Source organism: Budorcas taxicolor, chromosome 16 (genome assembly GCF_023091745.1).
Source record: "Budorcas taxicolor isolate Tak-1 chromosome 16, Takin1.1, whole genome shotgun sequence".
Classification (NCBI taxonomy): Eukaryota; Metazoa; Chordata; class Mammalia; order Artiodactyla; family Bovidae; genus Budorcas; species Budorcas taxicolor.
In genome coordinates this window covers 66,554,681-66,578,205 of record NC_068925.1, presented here as the reverse complement: position 1 = coordinate 66,578,205, position 23,525 = coordinate 66,554,681, and the positions used below count along the sequence as shown (strand labels likewise).

General features: G+C 42.3%; 1 protein-coding gene across 2 annotated transcripts in view; it reads right to left on the bottom strand.

Moving 5' to 3' along the window:
* The window catches only part of C16H1orf21 (chromosome 16 C1orf21 homolog), a 240,703-nt gene that overhangs the window by 11,895 nt on the left and 205,283 nt on the right, over nt 1-23,525 (bottom strand). For both annotated transcript variants that reach the window (XM_052653486.1, XM_052653485.1), the window contains 2 exons: nt 15,471-15,547; nt 7,612-7,672 (listed from right to left, as the gene is read on the bottom strand). In XM_052653486.1, the coding sequence (XP_052509446.1) occupies nt 7,612-7,672; nt 15,471-15,547 (138 nt within the window). The remainder of the gene's footprint in view (nt 1-7,611; nt 7,673-15,470; nt 15,548-23,525) is intronic.

Genomic DNA, 23,525 nt, shown 5'->3' with positions numbered 1-23,525 from the left:
TCTTGAAAAACATGTGCCTTCCAGACAAACTTTAGAGCTCTTTGTTCTGAAAAAATTGCTCATACCCTAGAATTTGTTTTGAACATGGCTAGAGGTTTGGGGAGCTAAGCACACACCTCCTTTCCTTACAGTTTTTAACTGAGAGCAGTTGGTCAATGAGAATCAGAGTTCTTGCTGGATTAGAGAACCCAGCAACCTCTCCTTATCCCCTCGCCTACCTCCCATCCCCCACCGAGGCCTAATGGATGGTGACTGGCCCACCCAGTCACAGATGGAGAGAGTGGAGAATGTTGGGTTTGACCCTCTTCCTGCTCCATGGGCTAGCCAACCAGAGACAGGAGAGTGTGATAAGCTGGTTCCTTTCCTTCCTCCCTACACAGAGGGGTGAGGAAAGGCATAGGAAGCACATGCATTTGGCCAGGAAGAGGACTGCAGCTACGAATGGGAGGTCCCTGCCCGCAGAAGGCACAGGGCAGTGAATGAGCCAGATACGAGGGAGAGAAGGCCCAGAGCGCAGCGAGGAGTGGGTGTCCTGGGCCTACGGCTAGGGAGAAAACGTTCTAACCTTCTGCTAGGCCTTCTGCTAGGTTTGAGGGAAACAAACATGAACGAGGTCCAGTGTTCATCCTTAGGGTACCATCTATGTAATGCTTCGAGTCCTTTTCGAGATTCTTAAATAAAACATCAGCAGTTACAGAGGTTGGCACTCTCCTCTCTCTGTCCCCGAGTGTTCTCTGCATGGCGAAAGCAATGTCCCCTGGCTGCTAAAGGTGAAGAGTGGAAAAGCCATGGGGAGGAAGGGAAACAGACAGCCGAGGAAGAGGATGGGAAAGAGAAGCCTAAAGGGAACAAGGCAAGAAAATGACTCAAGCCTGCGTCACTGTCTCCCTGCTGAGTGGCTTCTCGGGAGGTCTTCCCTTGCACGCCCAGCAAAATGGCACCATTCACCAGCTGTGCCCCATGTTGCCGCTGAGTTCAGAGCACCGTCAGCCTCACCGCATTCATAAAAAAGGCATGGGTTTTGTCTGCATTCTTGTACTCCCTTGTTCTGGAACCTGCACTCATCTCTCCTTTGCTACTCCCTCAGGTTTCAGGCTGATAGAACCTCGAGAAGTCTCTGAAAATCAAGCCCTCCAGAAAAAAAGAGAGAGAGTGGAGACTGGTTGTGCCGTATTTCTTCTAGGCTCGCTGCCCGCTTTATTTTCCTTGGCCGCGTCCCCCATGACTAGTAGCTACCTGGGATGCTGGGGAACAAGGGGGTCCTCAAAGCCCACGGTGTGTATACACATCACCAGTGGTTCCTGTGCCATGTTACCACCGTGACTAAGCGGGTGGCGCGAGTGGTAAAAAACCCGCTGCCAGTGCAGGAGATGGAAGAGATGCAGGTTCGATCCCGGGGTGGGGAAGATCCCCTGGAGGAGGAAATGGCAACCCACTCGAGAACTCTTGCCTGGAGAACCCCATGGACAGAGGAGCCTGGCGGGCTATAGTCCATGGGGTCGCAAAGAGTCAGACATGACTGAAGTGACAGCATACAGGCATGTACGTGGTACATTTCAACTTGAATTCAAGTAAGAAGTCACCTGCATAAAGCTATGCAGTAGGGAGAGAAACAAAACAGGGCTGAGTCACGTCCTTACCGTTGTAGTTACAGCTTTAATTTGGCCGATGAATGAGGCAAGATGCATACAGGGCAGAGAGTAGGCGAGGCGGGGGATGAAGGGAAAGGAGACATAGGAATGGTTTGGTAATTAGCAAAAGCAGGGCCCTGTTGTGTTTCCTGTGGAGCAAGGAACTGTTTAATGCAACGATATCGATAGCCCAGCCCACTTCCAAAATATTCAGGCCGCCAAGAGCATCTCTTCGCCAGTGCTGAAGGTCCGGGTTGTTACCAAAATTGGCAAGCTGGGTGGGAGGGACAAGCTATGACTTCATCTGTACACATGGGCCAGGCCGGGTGACATTGTTCAGGATTTGATAAAACAGTCCCAATGTTTCTCATCACTGTTGGCCCTGAGGAAACCTTTAAATGCACCAGCTGAAAGTAAAACCTATCATCACCTGCAGGTGCCAGGCATTATCTTCGATCTATAGCAGCTCTGAGGTTAAACTCTCTACTACAGGAAGAGTTTATACATAGAACCCCAAATCACAGTTCATAATTACACACAAGTCAGTCTCTTCACCAGATGGAAAGCAAACACCTTTTGATCTGCGACACACTGATTCATAATGGAGTTCTGACAAGAAAAGGAGCCCTTGAAATAAATTTAGAAATGCAGACTTATCATGATCTTTCTCACCAACTAGTTCTGGGGTCAAGGAACTCAGACCATTTCAGGAACCCAAACATTTTCTGAGTATAAATGATTTTGCAATAGATGTAGAGGTCTACAGATAAGCATCTTTAAAAATCAGCTGATTTAAAATCCACCCGCTGCTCTTTCTCAGACATTTCCTCAAAATGTCACATTGAATAATTCTGGTCAACAGAGGCAGAGTCTTAAAATTGTACAGGAATATGTGAAGTACAGTGGCACACGGATGGCTCACGCATGGGCGGGGGTGGTGAAGTACTATGAGCTATTTTCAAAGAGAAGGGAGATGAGAGAGGAAGCAGACAGGGTTGTGTTGGAGTTAATCTGTGCTTGGTTTCCTAATTTTAAGTCAGAGATACACATGAATAAGACGAGATGCTGATGAGACTCACGGGTGCTCATGGGTGTCATTGGGCCCTGGATCTGAGCAAAGCATACCAGTAAAATGCACAGGTGTTTTGCTTGGGGACCAAGGACAGGCTCCAGTGAGGTATAAACTCTAAAGTTTTACTTCAGAATGTTGTGTATATGATAGCATGTGCCTTTTTATAGGGAGTGTTTTTATAACTTTAACAAAATTCCCAAAAGATGCCCATGATGCAAAGCTTAAGATGCCTTGCATGCGGAAAACTAACAAGATGGAAATAGCTCTGTGCCGAGGAGACATTCTTTATTTAATATTCAGGGTTCTCTTTCAGAAGGCAAAAGATTTCCCAGTCATTGGCTGCTGTTCTTAAATCTTCCTAAAGCAAAATATAAATCCCTGTGTTTGCCTGGAAAAGATACTCTTAAGGCAGATACTTTAAAAATGTATTTACTTTTTCTTCTTCTTACAAGTAAATTTAAATGTATTTTAGAAAGCGTATATTAAAATCTGATGTGATCTGTCTTTGGTATCATATTCAAAATCTCCTCCACAGGGCCACGTTTTAATAATCTAGATCTCTTCTTTCTCCTCTGATTATACGGAAAGACAAGTTTAAAATCATTATCTTCCTCTGCAGTGAACCATCATTTTCTTTAAGATGCAATACTAGGCAAATGTCATCACTTTACATAAGATTCAGGAGCCTGCGAACTGTCAGGCACAACTACAGCTTGTCCCAGAATAACAGGTAAGTACTTGTAAAAAATAATGAGGTAAAGATAAATGAGGTGCTCTCATTTTTCACAGGATTTTTACTTTCCAAAAGGAAAAGGAAATGTAGATCAGAGGTTATAATGCTCCTGTGAACTCTCAATGGAGAAGGCAATGGCAACCCACTCCAGTACTCTTGCCTGGAAGATCCCATGGATGGAGGAGCCTGGTAGGCTGCAGTCCACGGGGTCGCGAAGAGTCAGACACGACTGAGCGACTTCACTTTCACTTTTCACTTTCATGCATTGGAGAAGGAAATGGCACCCCACTCCAGTGTTCTTGCCTGGAGAATCCCAGGGACGGGGGAGCCTGGTGGGCTGCCGTCTCTGGGGTCGCAGAGTCGGACATGACTGAAGCGACCTAGCAGCAGCAGAACTCTCATTGCTCCCCTGATAAAGATCTCTCCCGTGGTCATCTTCAGATGCAGCTCAGTGCCTTCGCTTTCCTCATGCCAGCAGAGTGAAATGGTGTCAAGTGGCCAAAGATGTCCCAACTGCCTGCTTCACAGACCTCAAGTTTCAGCACTTGACTCCTGAAACGTTTACATTCAATAAAGGAACATCTGACTCATGGTGATACTGGAGATGGGGGTGCTGGATGAAGGACTCCTCCGTGGTTAAAATAATTACCTTTCCAAAGACATTTGCTTTTAGAACTGAGCTCCTCAAGGCAAGGGACTGTTTCCTCCTTATTTTGTATCCCCCGTTTCCTGTTTTTCTGTCCTGAGTCATCGCATAATGCCTGGTACTCTTAAGTGCTAAATAATTAATTCATTTTTGCTACTTGCTTTTCTTTGCCACCGATAACTTCTTATAACACTGCTGGCCCAGTTGGGGTGCAAAAGTAAACTGCAGCTCGGCACCATGATTCTTTCTGAAGTAGTGTGTGTGTGTGTTTGTGCGTGCGTGTGTGTGCGCGTGCGTGCGTGCGCGCGCGCGCTCAGTTGTGTCCGACTCTGCGACCCCATGTAGCCTGCCAGGGTCCTTGTCCATGGGATTTTCTGGGCGAGAATACTGGAGTGGGTTGCCATTTCCCCCTCCAGGGCATCTGCCTGATCCACGTCTCTTGCATCTCCTGCATTGGCAGATGGATTCTTTACCACTATGCCACCCGGGAAGTAGAGTCATCCATACTAAATTTCACAATAAATATCATCTTATATCAATGGTACTTTTGCATATACCTTGAAGAGACAGAGCAGAGATTTCTTTTGGTATGGAGAGGAGAGCTCAAAGGTATCATGCCCTGGAGACATTCAATAAATACAAAGGATGAATCAAGGAAGGGCAGGTTTAAATCACTACAGATTCACTCAGCTTTGCTTCTTAACAATTTAAGGAAGAAAAAAGGAATCCAGAGAAAAATTAAGTCTCAAAAATCAAGTCCTTTCAGAATGACTCCAATTTTCAGCATGAGTTTAATTTTTTAAGTCAACCCTATAAAACAAACAAAGGTGGTGCTAGTGACGATGATGGAATTCCAGCTGAACTATTTAAAATCCTAAAAGATGATGTGGTTAAAGTGCTGCACTCAATATGTCAGCAAATTTGGAAAACTCAGCAGGGACCACAGGACTCGAAAAGGTCAGTTTTCATTCCAGTCTCAAAGAAGGGCAATGACAAGAAGAATTGATGCTTTTGAACTGTGGTGCTGGAGAAGACTCTTTAGAGTCCCTTGGACTGCAAGGAGATCCAACCAGTCAATCCTAAAGGAAATCAACCCTGAATATTTATTAGAAGGACCATGGCTACAGCTGAGGCTCCAATGCTTTGGCCATCTGATGAGCTGAGCTGATTTACTGGAAAAGAGCCTGATGCTGGGAAAGATTCAAGGCAAAAGGAGAAGGGAGTGACAGAGGATGAGATGGTTGGATGGCATCACCGACTCAATGGACATGAGTCTGAGCAAATGCTGGGAGATAGTGAAGGACAGGGACGCGGAAGTTCATGGGGTCGCAAAGAACTGAATACAACTTAGCGACTGAACACCACCACAAAACCTAAAGAATAGTTTTGAATTGCATTTACGGTTGTCCACACGCTAGTTGGAGCAAAGAAATATTCAGCAATGGTAAAGAGTCAGCAAAATAGTTCACAAGAATGTAATTTCCAATTTTGGTTATATAAACTATTGTGAAGATTATATTAAGCCAAACATATACATTATGATGAAAAATTTTAATTTGAGGGAGGCTTAATGTTTAGATGATACAAAGGATAGCATATTCACAAAATTCAGAAGGATGAACTTTAGGTAAGGGAGGAGAAACAGGAAAGTTTGGCTCGGAGTTGATAGAAAACTCCCTTGGAATCCTGTAACTGGGCAATTATCACAGATTATGTAACTGCTCCTTTTTTGAATACGAATGTATTCAATATATAGTGGGAACACTGTTTATGCTGAATCTACAAACGCTCCTTTGTCCAAGGAAAGTTGCACCAAACAAATGATCAAGTTATAAACTTCGCTTTTGTTGCACTAAACACATGACTGTCTACACCTTAGATGCAAAGTAAGACAGGAAATCGAATTCCAGAAGAGAACAATGAATTTCAGTTTTGAGTAACAAGAGGTAGAATTTCAATTATGGAGACACACTGGAAAGAGATTAGATCATTTTCAACACTTTGTCAGGGTTTGTAAATGTTGCTTAAAAAGATAACTTACAATTCAGGTTTCAATTTTTGCAGATTACTAACTAATAAGCATATATTTTTATTGCCAAAATGTTAGTGCAGGAGAAATAATCCAAACAGAGAAAAAAAAAATCTTCACCATTAGAGTGGGAACAAAATATTTCTTTTTAGGTTTCTCTTTACTGAAAACAAAATGTTATTGGCAAGTTAGTCAGCTTTTGAATCAATATGTAAAAATTGCTAATTATTCTTAGATGGTGTTTTCAATCTAAAAAGTCATGCATAAGCTAAAATTTCACTAAAAGTAAAAAAGAAAAATATATACTCAAATAAGTATGTGAGCACAGCCAATGAACACTATAGATTAAATTATTATTTTAATTCATTACCCATTTCTATTTTTTACATTGGTAATATATGCTGGTCTTTTAATGGTACATTAGAAAATTTTATAATGATTCTTTTGGGGCAGGGGTCTACCTCAGAGTGGAGTCTGCTACTGAAATACAGATGAATTTAAGACCTTCTTCACTCTCTTCCACTGACTGATATATACATAACCTAGGAATTCATGAAGAAATACTCAAGGACTACAAACCATAAAAAAGAAATAAAAATTAAAATGGAAAACATTTCAAAAGTAAACTTGGTCAGTGATGCCTTAACCATAGTTGGGATATGTTCTGAATTTAGAATTTAACTCGTCTTTAGAATAAGGCTTTCAAACTATAGTTCTCAGATGTATGACTTTAGCATTTAAAATTCACTCCCTGCAGTGATAAACTGAAATTCTATGAGCATGCAAACCTTTAATGATTACCATACTCTACTCTTCATTCAGTTGATTTGCATATGGCACTCTGAGAGCATAAATATGGGTTAAATTTCCACATGGATCAACTTTGAATCTTCATGTCATTATAAAATCCACACCCGTATGGAGAAGTGACTTGGAGGTTCTGCTTTGGAGTCAGACAGACATGGGCTGGAATTCTAACTCTACCACTATTAGCTTTGCAAACCTGGCTAAGTTATACTGAGGCATTCTAAGCCTCAGTTTCTTTGTCTGTAAAATGCACGTGTTACTTGTCTCATGGCCAGCTCCCTCAAGCAGGTATTGACTGCAACATGTTTGTGACGTTTGTAAAGAAGTCAGAGAAGCACTGGGCATGTAGTAAGCAGGCACTAAGGACCTCCTTGCCTGCAACCTGAGAACGGAGCAGGGGATCGGGGTGGACAATACACAATGATAGCAACACTGTTTAGGCAAAGGCTCTCGCCAGTCTCACTGAGTTTCCACGCTTCAGTGAAAGATCAGCGGTAGCCCAGGATCCTGGCAAGCTCAGTCATACTTAACCCTTCTCACAGCCACCTTCCGAGTTGTGTGTGTGGGGTGACTGCTGTTAATTCTAACCACCCCCTTGCAAGAACAGCTTTGTATCACAGACACCAGAACATTGTTACTCTTAACTCATGAGGCAACATTCCCCTTGAAATATGCAGTTGCTTCACTTCTTACCTTTTCAATTTTTTCATCCAGCATTCTGAAGAATTCTTGTTGGCTTTCAGAGATGTGCATGCTGAAAAACAAAGAGTAGTTAAGTGCATATTTTCAATGTTTCCCAGTTCCCTCAGGTGAAAAATGCCGAGCGTCTAAACTTTGGGGCAGTCTTTTATTTTTTGCAGACTTTTCCACTGAAGTGCTCTGAAATCATACTAAGGCTAAATGTCACGAGAGTAATCCTACAGATGTGTTTCATAATAGCCTATCAGTTTGTACAACTTAAGGAACACAATTTCCTTTCAGTGTACATATTATTTATGTTGGTGTTACTGGGAGGTGTGTGCCCATTGTTTTTCCTTCAGATACACATCTATAATTAAAACAAAAAGCACAGGTAAGCAGCACATGGCACATTTCAATGCTGTGTGTAAGTATAACAAGAAAATATATCCTGGGATTTCATTGGCAGTCCAGCGGTTAAAAATCCGCCTTCCAACGCAGGGGACGTGGGTTCGATCCCTGGTCGGGGAACTAAGATCCCATATGCCATGGGGCAACTAAGTCTGTGCTCCACAAGAAAGAGCCCGCATGCCACAACTAAGACCCAGTGCAGCCAAAAATAAAATAAATAAATATTTTTTAAAAGTTTCTTTAAAAAACATATCCTAATTATGATATTAAAATATATATTTTACAAAGGTGTGAGCACGGTATTCAGCTGACTGTATGGCTGTGTGCTGGCTGCAGACGAGCCAAGAACTTGACCTGGCCCCTAAACATCTTTGATACTGGTCACAGCAAATGTGACTTTTTGGAATTGAAATTCCACTGTAATGTGGAGTAAGTGGGGAGGCATGTCTGAGCAGCCCTTGCCCTGATTCCCTATTATTTGCTATTTAACAGTATCCTCAGCGAGATGGGTGTGGTTTGTGGGGCAAAACTAAGAAGGTAAGGAGAGCAGAGAAGATCATGGATGTGAGGGGAAGGACTTGGGGGCAATGTGGTCTTAATGACAGTAGTTTCTACCTGGCAAAGAGTTGCGGGTGTTCCCAGGCGGTTCAGGATGCTGGGGTAAGAGACACATGATCCAGAATTTCTCTCACTTGACATTAGTGCCTACAGGTTTAGTGGCTGGGGGCGGGGGTGGGGGGGAGTGGCTCTGGAAGAGCCTCTTCCGCTCTCGTCTAGGTGTGGTAGGCAACCTTACCTGACATTCCCTGCAGGGGCCACGGAGAGGGGCACGAGTGACTGGAAACCCTTCAGGCCTCCCATGACAGATAATAAGGCTTAAAGGAGGTTTCCCCTGTGCGTAAGATCTAGATTTAAAATAATATCAGCTCTGACAGAAAAGAAAAAGAATGAAAATATCTGATACCAGCATCAACTTTCACAGTTCTAAGGCTCTTTCATGTATATAATCTAATTTTTGCCATCCTTTCCAGTAGTCATGTATGGATGTGAGAGTTGGACCATAAAGAAGGTTGAACGGCGAAGAATTGATGCTTTTGAACTGTGGTGTTAAAGAAGATTCTTGAGAGTTCCTTGGACTGCAAGGAGATCCAACCAGTCCACCCTAAAGGAAATCAGTCCTGAATAGTCATTGGAAGGGCTGATGCTGAAGCTGAAGCTCCAATACTTTGGCCACCTGATGCGCAGAGCCGACTCATTAGAAAAGACTCTGATGCTGGGAAAGATTGAAGGCAGGAAGGAGAAGGGGACGACGGGGGCAAGATGTTTGGATGGCATCACTGGTTCAATGGACATAAGTTTGAGCAAGCTCCGGGAGATGGTGAAGGACAGGGAAGCCTGGCGTGCTGCAGTCCATGGAGCTGCAGAGTCGGACACGACTGAACAACAACAGATATGATCATTCAAATAAGGCAGACGTCCTGTTTCAGAAACAGGTCCCCTCTCACTGCATTTTACACAGGCAGGGCAGAATCTTGGATGATGATAGAGGTTAAACAGTCTCCTCTCTTTCTCTGGCTGGACAGAAAAGCCATTTTGCAAAGTTGAGTTTTTCCAGATTTCTTACAGCTTTCCTTCTTTAAGGGCCAAAACATCATTCATTTGAGCCACTCTGGATGCAAGTCTTCTAAACTGTATACTCTTGAATAGCTGTCTATCTTAAACATTACTTAGCTTTCACTTGACGACCAGCAGCCACTCTCCTCACCTTAAATCACAACACTCTTCTGTAATACTGGGATAGCCCTGGAGCCTCTAAGAAGGCTAGAGCTGGCTCTCTTTAAGCAAAATGACCTTGAACTCCAGGCTTTTGTGCTCTGCCTACTTATGAGCTCTTCCTTTCATTTCTCCTTGTCAGAGAAGGTATCAGTCCTCTTTCCACTTTCTTCTCAGTTTCTGCTTTGACTCCATAATGGCAACCCACTCCAGTCCTCTTGCCTGGAAAATCCCATGGACAGAGAAGCCTGGCAGGCTACAGTCCATGGGGTTGCAAAGAGCTGGACACAACTGTGCGACTTCACTTTAGAAGCAGCACAGGCAGACTTGTTAGAGTTGTGTCTAAAGTTAGCATAAACAGGCTCCAAAGGAGAGCCCGGGAGGATTCTTGTTAGTGGGAAACATGAATATTCTGGTACCCACCATGGCTGCTCAGACACTTTTGGGGGCATCCTTCCTGTTCTTAGCCAAGTTTTCAGTGATGAGTTTGTTGAACAGCTCTGGGTCCCAGACAGGAAAGGCATGAAGATATTTATATATAAATCTTAGACCCAAGTTCGATCCTTGGGGCGGAAAGATCTCCTGGAGAAGGGAATGGCTATTCACTCCAGTATTCTTGCCTGGAAGATCTCATGGACGGAAGAGCCTGGTAGGCTACAACCCATGGGGTCACACAGAGTCAGACATGACTGAGCAAACAACACATTTATGTAATGCCTGCCTGCCTGCTGAGTCACTTAAGTCGTGTCTGACTCTTTGTGACCCTACAGACTGTAGCCCACCAGTCTCCTCTGTCTTTGGGATTCTCCAGGCAAGAATACTGGAGTGGGTTGCCATTTCCTTCTCCAGGGGATCTTCCTGACCCAGGGATGGAACCCGCATCTCTTATGTCTCCTGCATTGGTAGGTGGATTCTTTATCATTAGCGCCATTAGTTTCCCTAGGAAACTCCAAGATACTTCATAAAGATGGCACTATTAGGGTTTTGTGTTCCCTGTGGAAATTTTTGGGTTAGAATTTTTAGCATTTATCGCCTGGGATACAACAGGAGGGTAATGAATATTTAATTAGTTAATCAAGTGGTCTCTATTTAAATTCATGTGATTCGTGATCCTCATAGAGACAGCACCATTTGTTAGCATGGGTGAGGTGCAGGCCTCAGATTCCTCATTTTAAAACAGCGAACAGGTCTCTGAGGTCCTTTTGGCACTAACGTTCTGTGATTGTTACTAACTTTCATTAACTCCATTATTGGAAATATCAAAGCATGGAAATGAGGATGTTTGGTTAGTACTCAGACATATGCACATTGCATGGACAAGAGAAGAATTCTCTAGTAAAAGCGACTCTGCAAATGTGTCTGCCATCCCTGCGAAGGAGGACACACAGGCTCAGGGGTCCTTATCATGTCCTTGAGATCAAAGGTGAAGGACCTCAGATTGTCTATACAATCTGAGCATGAAACCTCAGGGAAGTGGGGGCAATCCTAACCCTCACAGCAGGACACACCGTTGCTAGTAGTCCATGACTTGCATTTCTTCAGTTGATTACTTTTTAAAAAATAGTAATAATAAGCACCCATGAAACCAAAACAAAGAAAACAAAGCTAGGATCTTAACAACAACCTAGAGGTCACTTACGTCCCACCCATGCGTGTGTTCCTCCACCTCAAACATCACGTCCCCGCTTTCCTTTATTCCATCTCTCTATGTGCTTAAAAAGCAGAAGATTTATTTTAGATTAAAAAAATTAATTTATCTATTTGGCTGTGCCAGGTCTCAGTTGCAGCATGTGGGCTGTGCTGTACAGGTTCTAGAGCACGTGCGCTCAGTAGTTGCGGGACGCAGGATCTTAGTTCCCTGACTAGGGATCGAACCTGTGTCCCTTGCAGATTTTTAACCACCGGACCCCCAGAGAAGTCCCTATTTTGGTTGTTGTTAACTTTATAGTGTGCATCATGCTCCGTGCAATGTTTCAGGACTTACTCTTTGTTCTAGTTGCTAGAAGTAGGATCTAGTTCTGCTGGGGGGCAGCCAGCATCGTGTATTGCTGCAGTGCATTCGTTTCAGCTGCTAATGCTCCACTGTATGAACTCAGTGTGGTTCATTTACCCAACTTCCTGTCCAAGGGCATTTCTGGGTTGTTTCTAATTGCTAAGGTGTTCTTTCCAAGTGTCAGACACTGTGATAAGCACCAGGGATACATTATTTCACTTAAGCCCCAGTCCTATAAGATAGAATTTTTCACCTCTATTTTTTTTTGGAGAAAAGTAAAGTTCCAAGACATTAGTTCACTGGACTGAGATTACAAAGGCAGTGAGAATGCACTCTATGTGGTGCATCAAACGAAGGCGTGAGCACTACTCGCCTTCATTCTTAATAAATCTGCTGTTAGCAGGTATGGGATTGTCCCTCCACTCAAGGGGGAAACAAATTCATTTTATACAACTGCATGTGCTGTGCTTCATTACTCAGTCGTGTCCAGCTCTTTGTGACCCCATGGAATGTAGCCCACCAGGCTCCTTTGTCCATAAGGATTCGCTAGGCAAGAATACTAGAGTGGGTTGCTATACCTTCCTCCAGGGGATCTTCCCAACCCAGGGTTCGAACAGGTCTCCCTCATTGCAGGCGGATTCTTTACTATCTGAGCCACCAGGGAAGCCCGTACAACTGCATAATAAATAATAATTTCCTGATTCCTATGGGTCAGTATGTAGGAAAAGTAAATCTCTCAGACCTTCAGAAAGATTTCTTAGCTGAATTCTGGAAACCCAATGATCTGATTCAGTTTAAAACACACACACACACACACACACACACACACACACACACACACACACACAAGCATTATGCTGTGTGAAAAATGGGATTCTCTTCATAATTTTAGTGTAAACACATGAGCCAATTTAATCAACTTCTCTGGAAGCTTTAGCACATGCCAGACTGCAAAGCATGCTATTTCAGTGTGTCAAAATTAAGTAAATAAGTGTTTGCTCTAAAGGAGAAAAGAAACTCTCCTTAGTTCTCCTTAACAGAGTCTTTTCTTTAGAACTCAGAGATAAGAGAAGCATTTAAAAATAGTACACATATAACAGCTTGATGAAAAGATGATTTGACAGATATCTTCAGATATCTGTTGTCCCCAGAGGCAGAAAAAATTAGTGTAGATAAAAGTGGTTACTAGTGAAGTTGATTAGGGAGGTTGTGATCATAGCATAACACTTACCTGAGGGTGAAAAAATTGGCTCTTCCATTATTGGGAAGAAAAATTGGCTGACATTGTAAATGATAAATGAAGTTTAAAATGTCTGGTTCTCATTGGAAGTAAGAAATTAAATCCCTGAGCTGATGGACCGCCCCCTGAAGAGTCCTGACCACCATCTCACAGTGTCCATTGCAGCAGCAGTTCTACAGACAGTGACCCAGGTTAAAGTGATGATGTTATTTTTGTCTCACCTTCCCAGGAAGAATCAGAGAACACAACTCTTCCCACTTTTGATGTTTATTTACACATATGTCCTCATTAAACTTACTGGGGGTGGGAGTGACTATACCAGATTCACTCATGTGGTCAGCACCCTGAGGGAATTTGTTCATAGTTAGGCAGAAGAGCACAAAAGAGATTTGCAGCCTTTGGGATAATAGCCTTTTTGAAGAAAGGACAAGCAGTTTCAAAGTCACAGAAAGTGCATTTTATCACCAATGAGAGACTCAGCTTCAGAATAATACAGAAAACTACTCATTATTCTCTAATATTTTAATTGTGCAATATTTAACACACAGAAAAGGAAACATAATGCTATTTATACATTTTTAAATAATAATAATTAAAGGAACATGCATGTAACCACAATTTGGATTAAGAGATAGAACCTCTGGTTCCATTGTCTTCTATCCAAGAGAAAGAAGCACTATCCTGAATTTAATGCCTTTTCATTGCCTTGTTTGTCTTTATTGTTTTATCATATGTGCTTAATCGCTCACCGTGTCCCGACTCTTTGCGACCTCATGGACTGTAGCCTGCCAGGCTCCTCTGTCCATGGAGATTCTCCAGGCAAGAATACTGAAGTGGGTTGCCATACCCTCCTCCGGGGGATATTCCCAGCCCAGGAATTGAACTCAGGTCTCCCGCATTGCAGGCAGATAATTCTTTACCAACTGAGAGTGGCTCAGTTGATTGAGCAATATGTGTATATACATATGTTTAATATATGTATATACAAGTATTTCTTAGTTCTGCCTGTTTTTGAATTTTTATATGCATGAAACTGTACATAAGCAGGTACTACTACTTACTGTACTGGCACAGTCTGACATTTCATGAGATCCCTCCATCTCGATCTATGTAGCTATAGGTCATTTATTTTCACTGATATGTAGTATTTCCATCATAAGACTATACTACATTTCTGTTATTCATTTTATGTTTGATGGACATTTGGGTTTTATCTCAAAGGTTTTTTTTTTTTTTTTGGCCATGCTGCATGGCATGTGGAATCTTAATTCCTCCACCAGGGATCAAACCTGTGTCTGCTGCAGTAGAAATGCAGTCTTAACCACTGGGACACCGGGAAGTCCCATCCTTTCAAGAACTTTAAGAGTTCATATAAACAGTGCTGCTATGGATATTTCAAAGTATGCCTACTGGCACACCTCCATAAGAGTTTCTCTAGGGTATATACCTGAGAGTGGAGTCGCTAGGCAGCCAGGTATGCCCAGGTACAATTTTACTAGATAATGCAAAGTGTTTTGCAAAGTAATTGTACCAGCTTATATTCCCACCACCGGGAGTTAAGCGTGCTGGTTGTCCCACATCCTGGTAAACATTTTCTATCTACAGACTACTGTAGTTTTGCCAGTCTTATGGTGTGACATGGTAGTTTTTCCTGACACATCAGCTATTCATTTTCCTCTTCAGTCAGTGGTTGTTTATGTCTTTAGCCTATTTTTCTGTAAGTTCTATCTTTTACTTCTTGACTCACATAGTTAATTCATATATCCTGGAAATCTCACTGGGCTTCCCTGATAGCTCAGTTGGTAAAGAATCCATCTGCAATGCAGGAGACTCTGGTTTGAATCCTGGGTTGAGAAGATCCCCTGGAGAAGGGACAGGCTGCCCACTCCAGCATTCTTGGGCTCCCCTGGTAGCTCAGTCAGTAAAGAACTGGCCTGCAATGCAGGAGATCTGGGTTCAATCCCTGGATTGGGAAGATCTCCTGGAGGAGGGCATGACAATCCACTCCAGTATTCCTGGGCTTCCCTTGCGGCTCAGCTGGTAAAGAATCCACTACTGCTAATTATATGTTTTATAAATATATTCCACCATTTTGTGGCCTTTTACTCTCCTATAGTATATTTTGAGAAGTAGAAGTTCTTAATTTTATCGTAGTCATAAAAAATAATCATTTTTCTTACAATTTGTATCCTTTGTGACTTATTCAAAGTTCTTCACTACCCCACGGTCGTGAAGATACTTCCCGTCATTGTGAAGTGAAGCTGATGTGAAGTGTCAGCTCCGTCATATACTGTGGGTCTGCTTTGGCTCTCTATTATGTTCCATTAGACTAAATCATGTGTCTCAATTACTGAGGCCTTTTCTTAAGTCTTGGTTATCCAGCAGGCAAAATGGAGCTCACTTTAAAAACGTTTTTATCTCTCAAAACAAAATAGGCAAAGAGGAACTGGAACTTACTTTGCTCTGGGTTGATGAACTAATCCTGGGATCTCTTTATTAGTTTTAAGTCTTACATTTGAACTGGCACTTTTTTCCTGAAACACATAAACACACATGGAAAAGACAAGGTAAGAATCAGCAATTAAACAGGAGCATGAATTTTCATTACCAAAATGTGAAATTTGTTTGGGAGCCTTTACAGCCGGTTATCTCATGCAGACAGAAGTCCTTAAAGATGTCACATAGAACAGGTAGAACTGCCAGGTGTTTTAACAGGGAACACTATTGTGAAAAGAAGAATGAACTTTCATAACACTATAAAATGGCTCCTTTTAGAAAATTACATGTGAGTAGTATTTGAATTTTAGGTGGAGTTGCTAAAAATAGAAAGAGAATCAGAGATCAGAAGATCCTAGTGTGAAAAAAAGCAACAGCGGTATAATCACAGTCATTGGTTGCTTGCTCAGGATAAGTAATTTTGTGCATTTTGTTTGTGAAAGACAACTGAAGTTACAGAGTTTGCACAAGGCCCTTGCAGCGACAGCGACATGACTAAAAATAGCTAATATTTTCCACGAATGATGAATATTGAGATTGAATTCAATTAAATTAATAAAACTCAACCTAGCCTGTATTCCGGAAGTACTTTGGCTTTTAGCCTGATCTGATCTCTTATTCCCTGTCAACCAGCCACATAGGAAAGGAATACTTTCAAATCTTAAAATGCAAATATTATCAGCAAGCACGCTATCTCAATAGTACCACTGCTCTGCAGTGATGTGGATGGACCTAGAGCCTGTTATACAGAGTGAAGTAAGCTAGAAAGAGAAAAACAAATATTGTATACACTCCCCTGTGTAAAACAGACAAGCAGTGGGAAGCTGCTGTATAGCAGGGCAAGCTCAGTTGGGGGCTCTGTGATGACCTAGATGAGTGAGATGGTGGGGGTGGGAGGGAGACTCAGGAGGGAGGGGAGATATATACACACATACATAAGGCTGATTCACATTGTTATATAGCAGAAACACAGCACTGTAAAGCAGTTATAGTCCAGTAAAAAATTTTAAGGCTTTAAAATTTGTTCTCTAAATATACCTACCAAAATGAAATGTTAAACCCATTTAACAGGTGACTACATACACTCAAGCAGCCTGAGGTGTGGCAATAATGAAAGACCTGGGCTAGGGCAAGGAGTTTAAAGTTCTGTGGGCCAACCCACCATTCTCACCAGTGGCAGAGTGATGTGGGAGGGCACACAGAACAGATGGTCCTCAAATGAGCTCTTTCAAGAGTTTCTGCTTCCCCTAGGATAGCAGAAGCCATGTAAGAAAAACTACATGTGAAATGTAGAGTCAGAGAGACTTGCATGCTAGGCTGTTTGCTATTTACCATCAAACACGAGCATATCTGTATAATGTCAGTCCTCCAAAATACAGGGTAATTCTGTCTGTGATCCTCCAGGAGAAGAAAAAGTCATTACAATCCTTTTGCAGTCTAGCTTACCTTCTCTACCTCACACTAAACTCAAAACTGTTTTCATGAACATCTGAAAAGTATAAAATATATACTGTTCCCTCTGCTGATACAGTCAGAGAACCACAGATGAACTATCTATTTTTTTACTGAGAAGGTGGGAGAGCAATTAGGAAACTTGAATGCACTGCCTCCAGGAGGGCGGGACACACAACTCTTCTTTATGGGCCTGGTTAGGAGCCTGGCACTTCATAGGAGGCATTCATCAAATATTGGTAGAACAAATGAATGATGTCAGCACATCATTAACTTTTTTAAACAGTTAGAGGTAAAAATAGCTCAACTGTAGTCTCTCTGAAGAACCGAAGATGTAGGTTCCCTCCAAATGAGTCATTTTCTCCCTAAACTTTATGTCTGCTTGGATTAAGCACTGAAAATGGATTTTTTCTGTTTGAAAAATATATCTACTTGATATGACAGACAGAACCTTATACTTTTTCTCTATTCATATAATTTCCTAAACTCTTTTGAACTTAAATGATGCATCATAATTTTAAACACTGCTAAGGCAGGAAAGAGACTTCTAAGAATGACATATACTTGTATCCGATTTCTATTCAGTTTATTAGACTACCCTCCATAATTATATGTCTCGCCAAATCTTCCTTAAAAATGTATTGTGTAGTTGCTAAAAAGAAAAATCACCCATCAAATATAACAGAGACTTAATAGATGGGAAAGATACTTTAGGATATCAGGTACAGACATGCCTTCCCAGGAAGTGAGAGGACCAAAGGTGAGGCAGAGGCAAGGGCGAGGGGCAAAGAAGCTGGAGATTTCCCAGTTACAAATATATATATATATATAATTATATAGAGATTTTGTATTTATAATGTATTTGTTTTTTTTACAAGTTACCACTCACCAAGAAATCAATAACAAATCATAGAGCATTTACTGTAAGTCAGGTCTTAACTGGTTTGCATACATCAACTCATTTTGATGTTCACAAGGATACACATATTAATTCATTTGTATGCCCACACACCTCTCTGAGATGTGTACCATTATTATCCCCATTTTATAGATGAGGAAGCTGAGATATGGACAGGCGAAGCACTTACTGGGATTCTATAACTAACAAGTAATAGCATTGGGATTGACTCTATGCAGAATGGGCCCAGGGTTCATGCCATTAGTCACTAGGTCGGTAGTCCTCAGACTTTTTAGTATCGAGACCCCTTACCTATATTCTCCAAATTTTGATACATTTCTTTATACAATATGAAAAAAAATCACATTTGTTAAAATCAGCATCAATCTCACAAGAAAAATCTTGACAAAAGCTGTCAGGCTTATGGTGGTGGATACAAGTTCTCCGGACTTCTAGTTCTGGTTTAACATTTGAATTTTATAAGCAGCAACGATAACTGACAATTGTTTTCTTTGGAGTAACAGGCTCTCTTCATTTGTTTCTGAGAAAACATTTGCCAGATACCCAAGTCTGAATATCCAGTATTCTTCAGTAGAGATGGTGACTCAAAAAAACAACTGTTAGTTCAGCTTGCAGCTCAATCAACTGCAGAAGTGCTTTTCCTGAGATAACCATCTTATTTATTCAAAAATAAAAAGATATGCATCTACGGCATAAGAGTTAATAAAATTAATTTCTACTGAGTTATTTCTAAAAGAAATGAAGTACGGTCATTGGTAGAGATATGGATGGACCTAGAGTCTGTCATACAGAGGGAAGTCAGTCAGCAACATAAAAACAAACATCACATTTTAACAGATGGATGTGGAATCTGAAAAAATAGTACAGATGAACCGATTTGCAGGGCAGGAATAGAGATGCAAATGCATAGAATGGACATGTGGACGCTGGAGGGGAAGGGGGGTGGGATGAATTGGTGATTAGGATTGACATACATACTCCACCATGTATAAGACAGTTAGCGGGAAGCTGCTGTATCACACAGGGAGCTCAGCTCTGTGCTCTGTGATGGCCTAAAGGGGTGGCAGGAAGGCTGGCGAGAGGGAGGTTCAAGAGAGAGGGGATATATGTATACATATAGCTAATTCACTTCATTGTACAGCAGAAACTAACACAGCAGTATAAAGCAATTATATTCCAATAAAAAATAATAATAGTACTACTATGATTACTAATAAGATGTGCCTGGATTTGTGCTAAGGCACAAGCAGTTTTGCCCATCACTGCTTGTGCCCTGTCAGTGCCAACGTCAACAGAGTGAAAAAGGCAAATAGCTTCCTTATTATTAGGAAAATGACCTTGAAGACTCCCTGAGAATGTCTCAGGAACCTCCAGGGGTCTGCAGGCCACACTTGAACTATAGGGTCTTTCTATTTCTTTTGTATAGCAAAGAATTGTCGATTATTTAATTATGGTATATACTTTAGGAAAAAATATTTACCTTCTTTATTGAGATAAAATCTATATTCAATAAAATTTCCCCATTATAAATGTATAGGAGAAGGCAATGGCACCCCACTCCAGTACTCTTGCCTGGAGAATCCCATGGACAGAGGAGCCTGGAGGGCTGCAGTCCACAGGGTTGCTGAGCGTTGGACACGACTGAGCGACTTCACTTTCACTTTTCACTTTCATGCATTGGAGAGGGAAATGGCAACCCACTCCAGTGTTCTTGCCTGGAGAATCCCAGGGACGGGGGAGCCAGGTGGGCTACTGTCTATGGGGTCGCACAGAGTCGGACACGACTGAAGTGACTTAGCATAAATGTATGATTAAATGATTTAGTGGGGGCCTCCCTGGTGGCTCATATGGTAAAGAATCTGCCTGCAATGCAGGAGACCTGGGTTCAATCCCCGTGTCAGGAAGATTCCCTGGAGAATGGAATGGCTACCCACTCCAGCCTGGAGAATTCCATGGACAAAGAAGATTGACTGGCTACAGTCCATGGGGTTGCAAAGAGTCAGACACGGCTGAGTGATTAACATTTTCACTTTAAATAATTTAGTCAGTTTTTAGAGGTGTGTAATTATCACAATTCAGTTTTAGAACAGTTCTATCAGCTCCCAAAGTTTCATCATACATTTATGCTCTCAGCAAACCCAGATCTACTTTCTGTCTCTACAAACTTGCTTTGTCTAGATTCATATAAAAGGAATCATATAATATATAAGCTTTTGCATCTGGCATTATCACTTTATACTTTAGCATATCAGTATATCATTTACTTTAATTGCTAAATAATATTCCAACATATGGATATACTGTGTTTTGTTTATGCATGCAAAATTAATGAACATATGGATTGGTTCCAGTTTGTGGCTATTATGAGTAATGCTGCTATGAACATTCATACACAAGTCTTTGTGTGGACATATATTTTCATTTCTCTTGGGTGGATTTCAAGGAGTGCAATTGCTAGATTATATGGTAAGTTTATATTTGACAATTTAAGATACTAGCAAACTGTTTTCCAAAATGACTGCACCATTTTCATGGTTCCAGTTTCTCCACCTCCCCACCAACACTTGGTATTGCCTTTGGATTATACAGTCATTCAAGTGGGTGTTTCATTGTGGGCTTTATTTATTTTACAAATGTGACTTATTTGGATTTGTTCTTTGTATCTATCAGAACACCTACACCTTGCTACATTTATGGGCTTACAGATTCGCTGTATTTGCACCAAAAGTCCGTCTTAGGGCTTCCCTGGTGGTCTAGGAGTGAAGAATCTGCCTCCCAGTGCAGGAGACACTGGTTCCACTCCTGGTCCAGGAGGATCTCATACGCTTCGGAGCAACGGGGCCTGTGCCACAACTACTGAGCCTGTGTGCCGCAACTGCTGAAGCCCGTGTGCCGCAACTGCTGAAGCCCACGTGCCTAGACCCGGTTCTCCGCAACAAGAGGAACAACTGCCGTGAGAAGCGTGAGTGCCGCAGCTAGAGAGTAGCTCCTGCTTACCACGCCAGTGGACGGCAATGAAAACCCAGCACAGCCAAAAAATAAATAAATACATCTTTTAAAAAGTCCATTTTATATTTGCACTTGACTTCCACTTCGGGTTTGTTTGTTGGAGGAGAAGTTTAGAGAGATCTGCCTTTGAAAAAAGAACCAAACAAAACCAAGAAGGGCTGGAGGAAGGCTGAGGCTCAGAGAGTCTCAGGTGGAGCAGATCCGACTGGGAGGGCGGAGAGCCATGCCACCTCGGGGGTGCTCCAGGAATAGAAGCAGAGAGTTAAACTGGGAGATGACGGAAGAGGTAACTAAGATATTACTTCCCGTGGCAAGAAAAAAACCATTTTAATGGCATTTGACATTCATAAACTAAGTACCTAAAATAAACTGGGACCAAGTGGGGTTAAGATGAAGCCATTAAAGGGGCCCTCAGCAGGCAAGTTGCTCAGTCCTATCCCACTCTTTGTGATGCCAGAGACTGTAGCTCACCAGGCTCCTCCATCCATGGAATTTTCTAGGCAAGAGTACTGGAGTGGGTTGCCATTTCCTTCTCCAGGAGAATCTTCCTGACCCAGGGATCAAACCCAGGTCTCCCGCATTGCGGGCAGACGCTTTACCGTCTGAGCCACCAGGGAACCCCTTTCTTTTCTTTCTTTCCTTTCAGCAGGCAGTTGGTAGAGCTGTGTTTTTATGATCTATCGATACTGGTATCAGAATCATCTGGAATGCTTGTTAAAATACAGATTGCCAGACGCTATGCACTACCTCCTGGGTGTGCCTCTCTGGGACTGGACCCAGGAATTTGCATTTTAAACAAGAATCTTAGATGATTGTTAGCTCAAAAAAGTTGGAGGACTTGTATTCCATAGAAAAGAAACTTCTATGCTCAGAATTCCCCCTCTTGGCCTTCCACAGAGCGGTTTTCAAACTGGGCCTTGGGTTTCTGCAGGGTTGCCTCAGGGGTCAATAGCAAGGCCTCCCAGAGCAGCAATCCTTTGAACTCTACATTTGGGGGCTTTTGACTGATGCTGCAAAAGAGCATCCATTTCTCAAAAATGCTTGCAAACTAACATCAGGTAGTGACAGGTTTATTTAAACAGCAAATCAAACAACTTCTCCTTTGCTTTGAATAATTTTACTTCTTTATGAACAGAACACACTTGTCAGTGTCTAGGTAAACTCTCTTCTTAGCTTCTCTCATGTTGTGTGCAGGCATGCTCAGCTATGTCTGACTCTTTGTGATCCTATGGACTATAGCCCTCCAGGGTCCTCTGTCTGGAATTCTCCAGCAAGAATATTGGAGTGGGTTGCCATTTCCTTCTCCAGGGGACCTTTCTGACCCAGGAATCGAAGCCATGTGACCTGCATCTCCCTCACTGGCAGGCAGAGTCTTTACCACTGTGCCACCTAGGAAGCCCTACTTGGAGACCATCAAACTGAAATATGGACTGCAAGGAGATCCCACCAGTCCATCCTAAAGAAGATCAGTCCTGGGTGTTCATTGGAAGGATGGATGTTGAAACTGAAACTCCAACACTTTGACCACCTGATGCAAAGAGCTGACTCATCTGAAAAGACCCTGATGCTGGGAAAGATCAAAGGCAGAAGGAGAAGGGGATGACAGAGGATGAGGTGTTTGGATGACATCACCAACTCAATGGACATGAGTTTGAGTGGACTTCGGGAGTTGGTGATGGACAGGGAGGCCTGGCATGCTGCGGTCCATGGGGTCGCAAAGAGTTAGACACGACTGAGCGACTGAACTGAACTGAAACTGAAATATATTTATCCTGCTGCTCTCAACCCCTGGGGGGTATCTCCCAAAGGGAAAGCCAGAATACCAAGAGAAACAGACAGCTTCTTTAAAAAATCCTCTCGACCTTTAGCTCCTTAATTCTAAAGAAAGCAGCACAATGCCTTTGGGCAGTGGAAGACAGTACCCTGCCTCCTGCTGGTAAGGGAAGGAGCTTCTTTGCTCCTGTCACTTCTTTGCCTGAGTCTGATTGCAGGGAAGTTTCCAGAGTTGGTCTGGGTTGGAAGTGTGAGGAGGGATTTCATTTTCTTTTTTTCTGGGCCCAACAGCGGGAAATTCTGTTTTATAAAGAAATCCCAGGGGCCTGATAGATGGAGGAAGCTGAAGGGCTGGAGAAAAATAATGGAGTTTGGAGTACTAGCTTCTGGGACTGCTAATGAGAGGCTGCCTCAGAGAAAAGACACAGAAGCACTATATACAAACTCAGCGGGTTTCTCTCTCCACACAGACTCAGTGTGTGTGTACATTTCAACCACTGCATTTCAGAAAGTACCTGAAAACTAGAAAAGGTAAGTATTGGGTTAGCCAAAAATCTTGTTCGGGTTTGTCCATAGGATGGTGCAGAAAACTATGAACGAACTTTTTGGCCAACCCAATACGTTAACAAGAATTCAGAGGGGTTTTTGGTGGGGAGAGGGGTGGGATACACCTACATTTAAAAAATGAGAATATGTTCAACTGTGAATAATGAACGATCATTCCAGCTTTGGGGCAGTATCCTATAGGATATACTCTTTGAGAATACAACCTCATTTGATGTTTTATGTGTGATTTCTTCAGTGATATTAGCATGAGACAGGACACCACCTCCTTCAAATATAAAGGAATTTTATCTTCCATC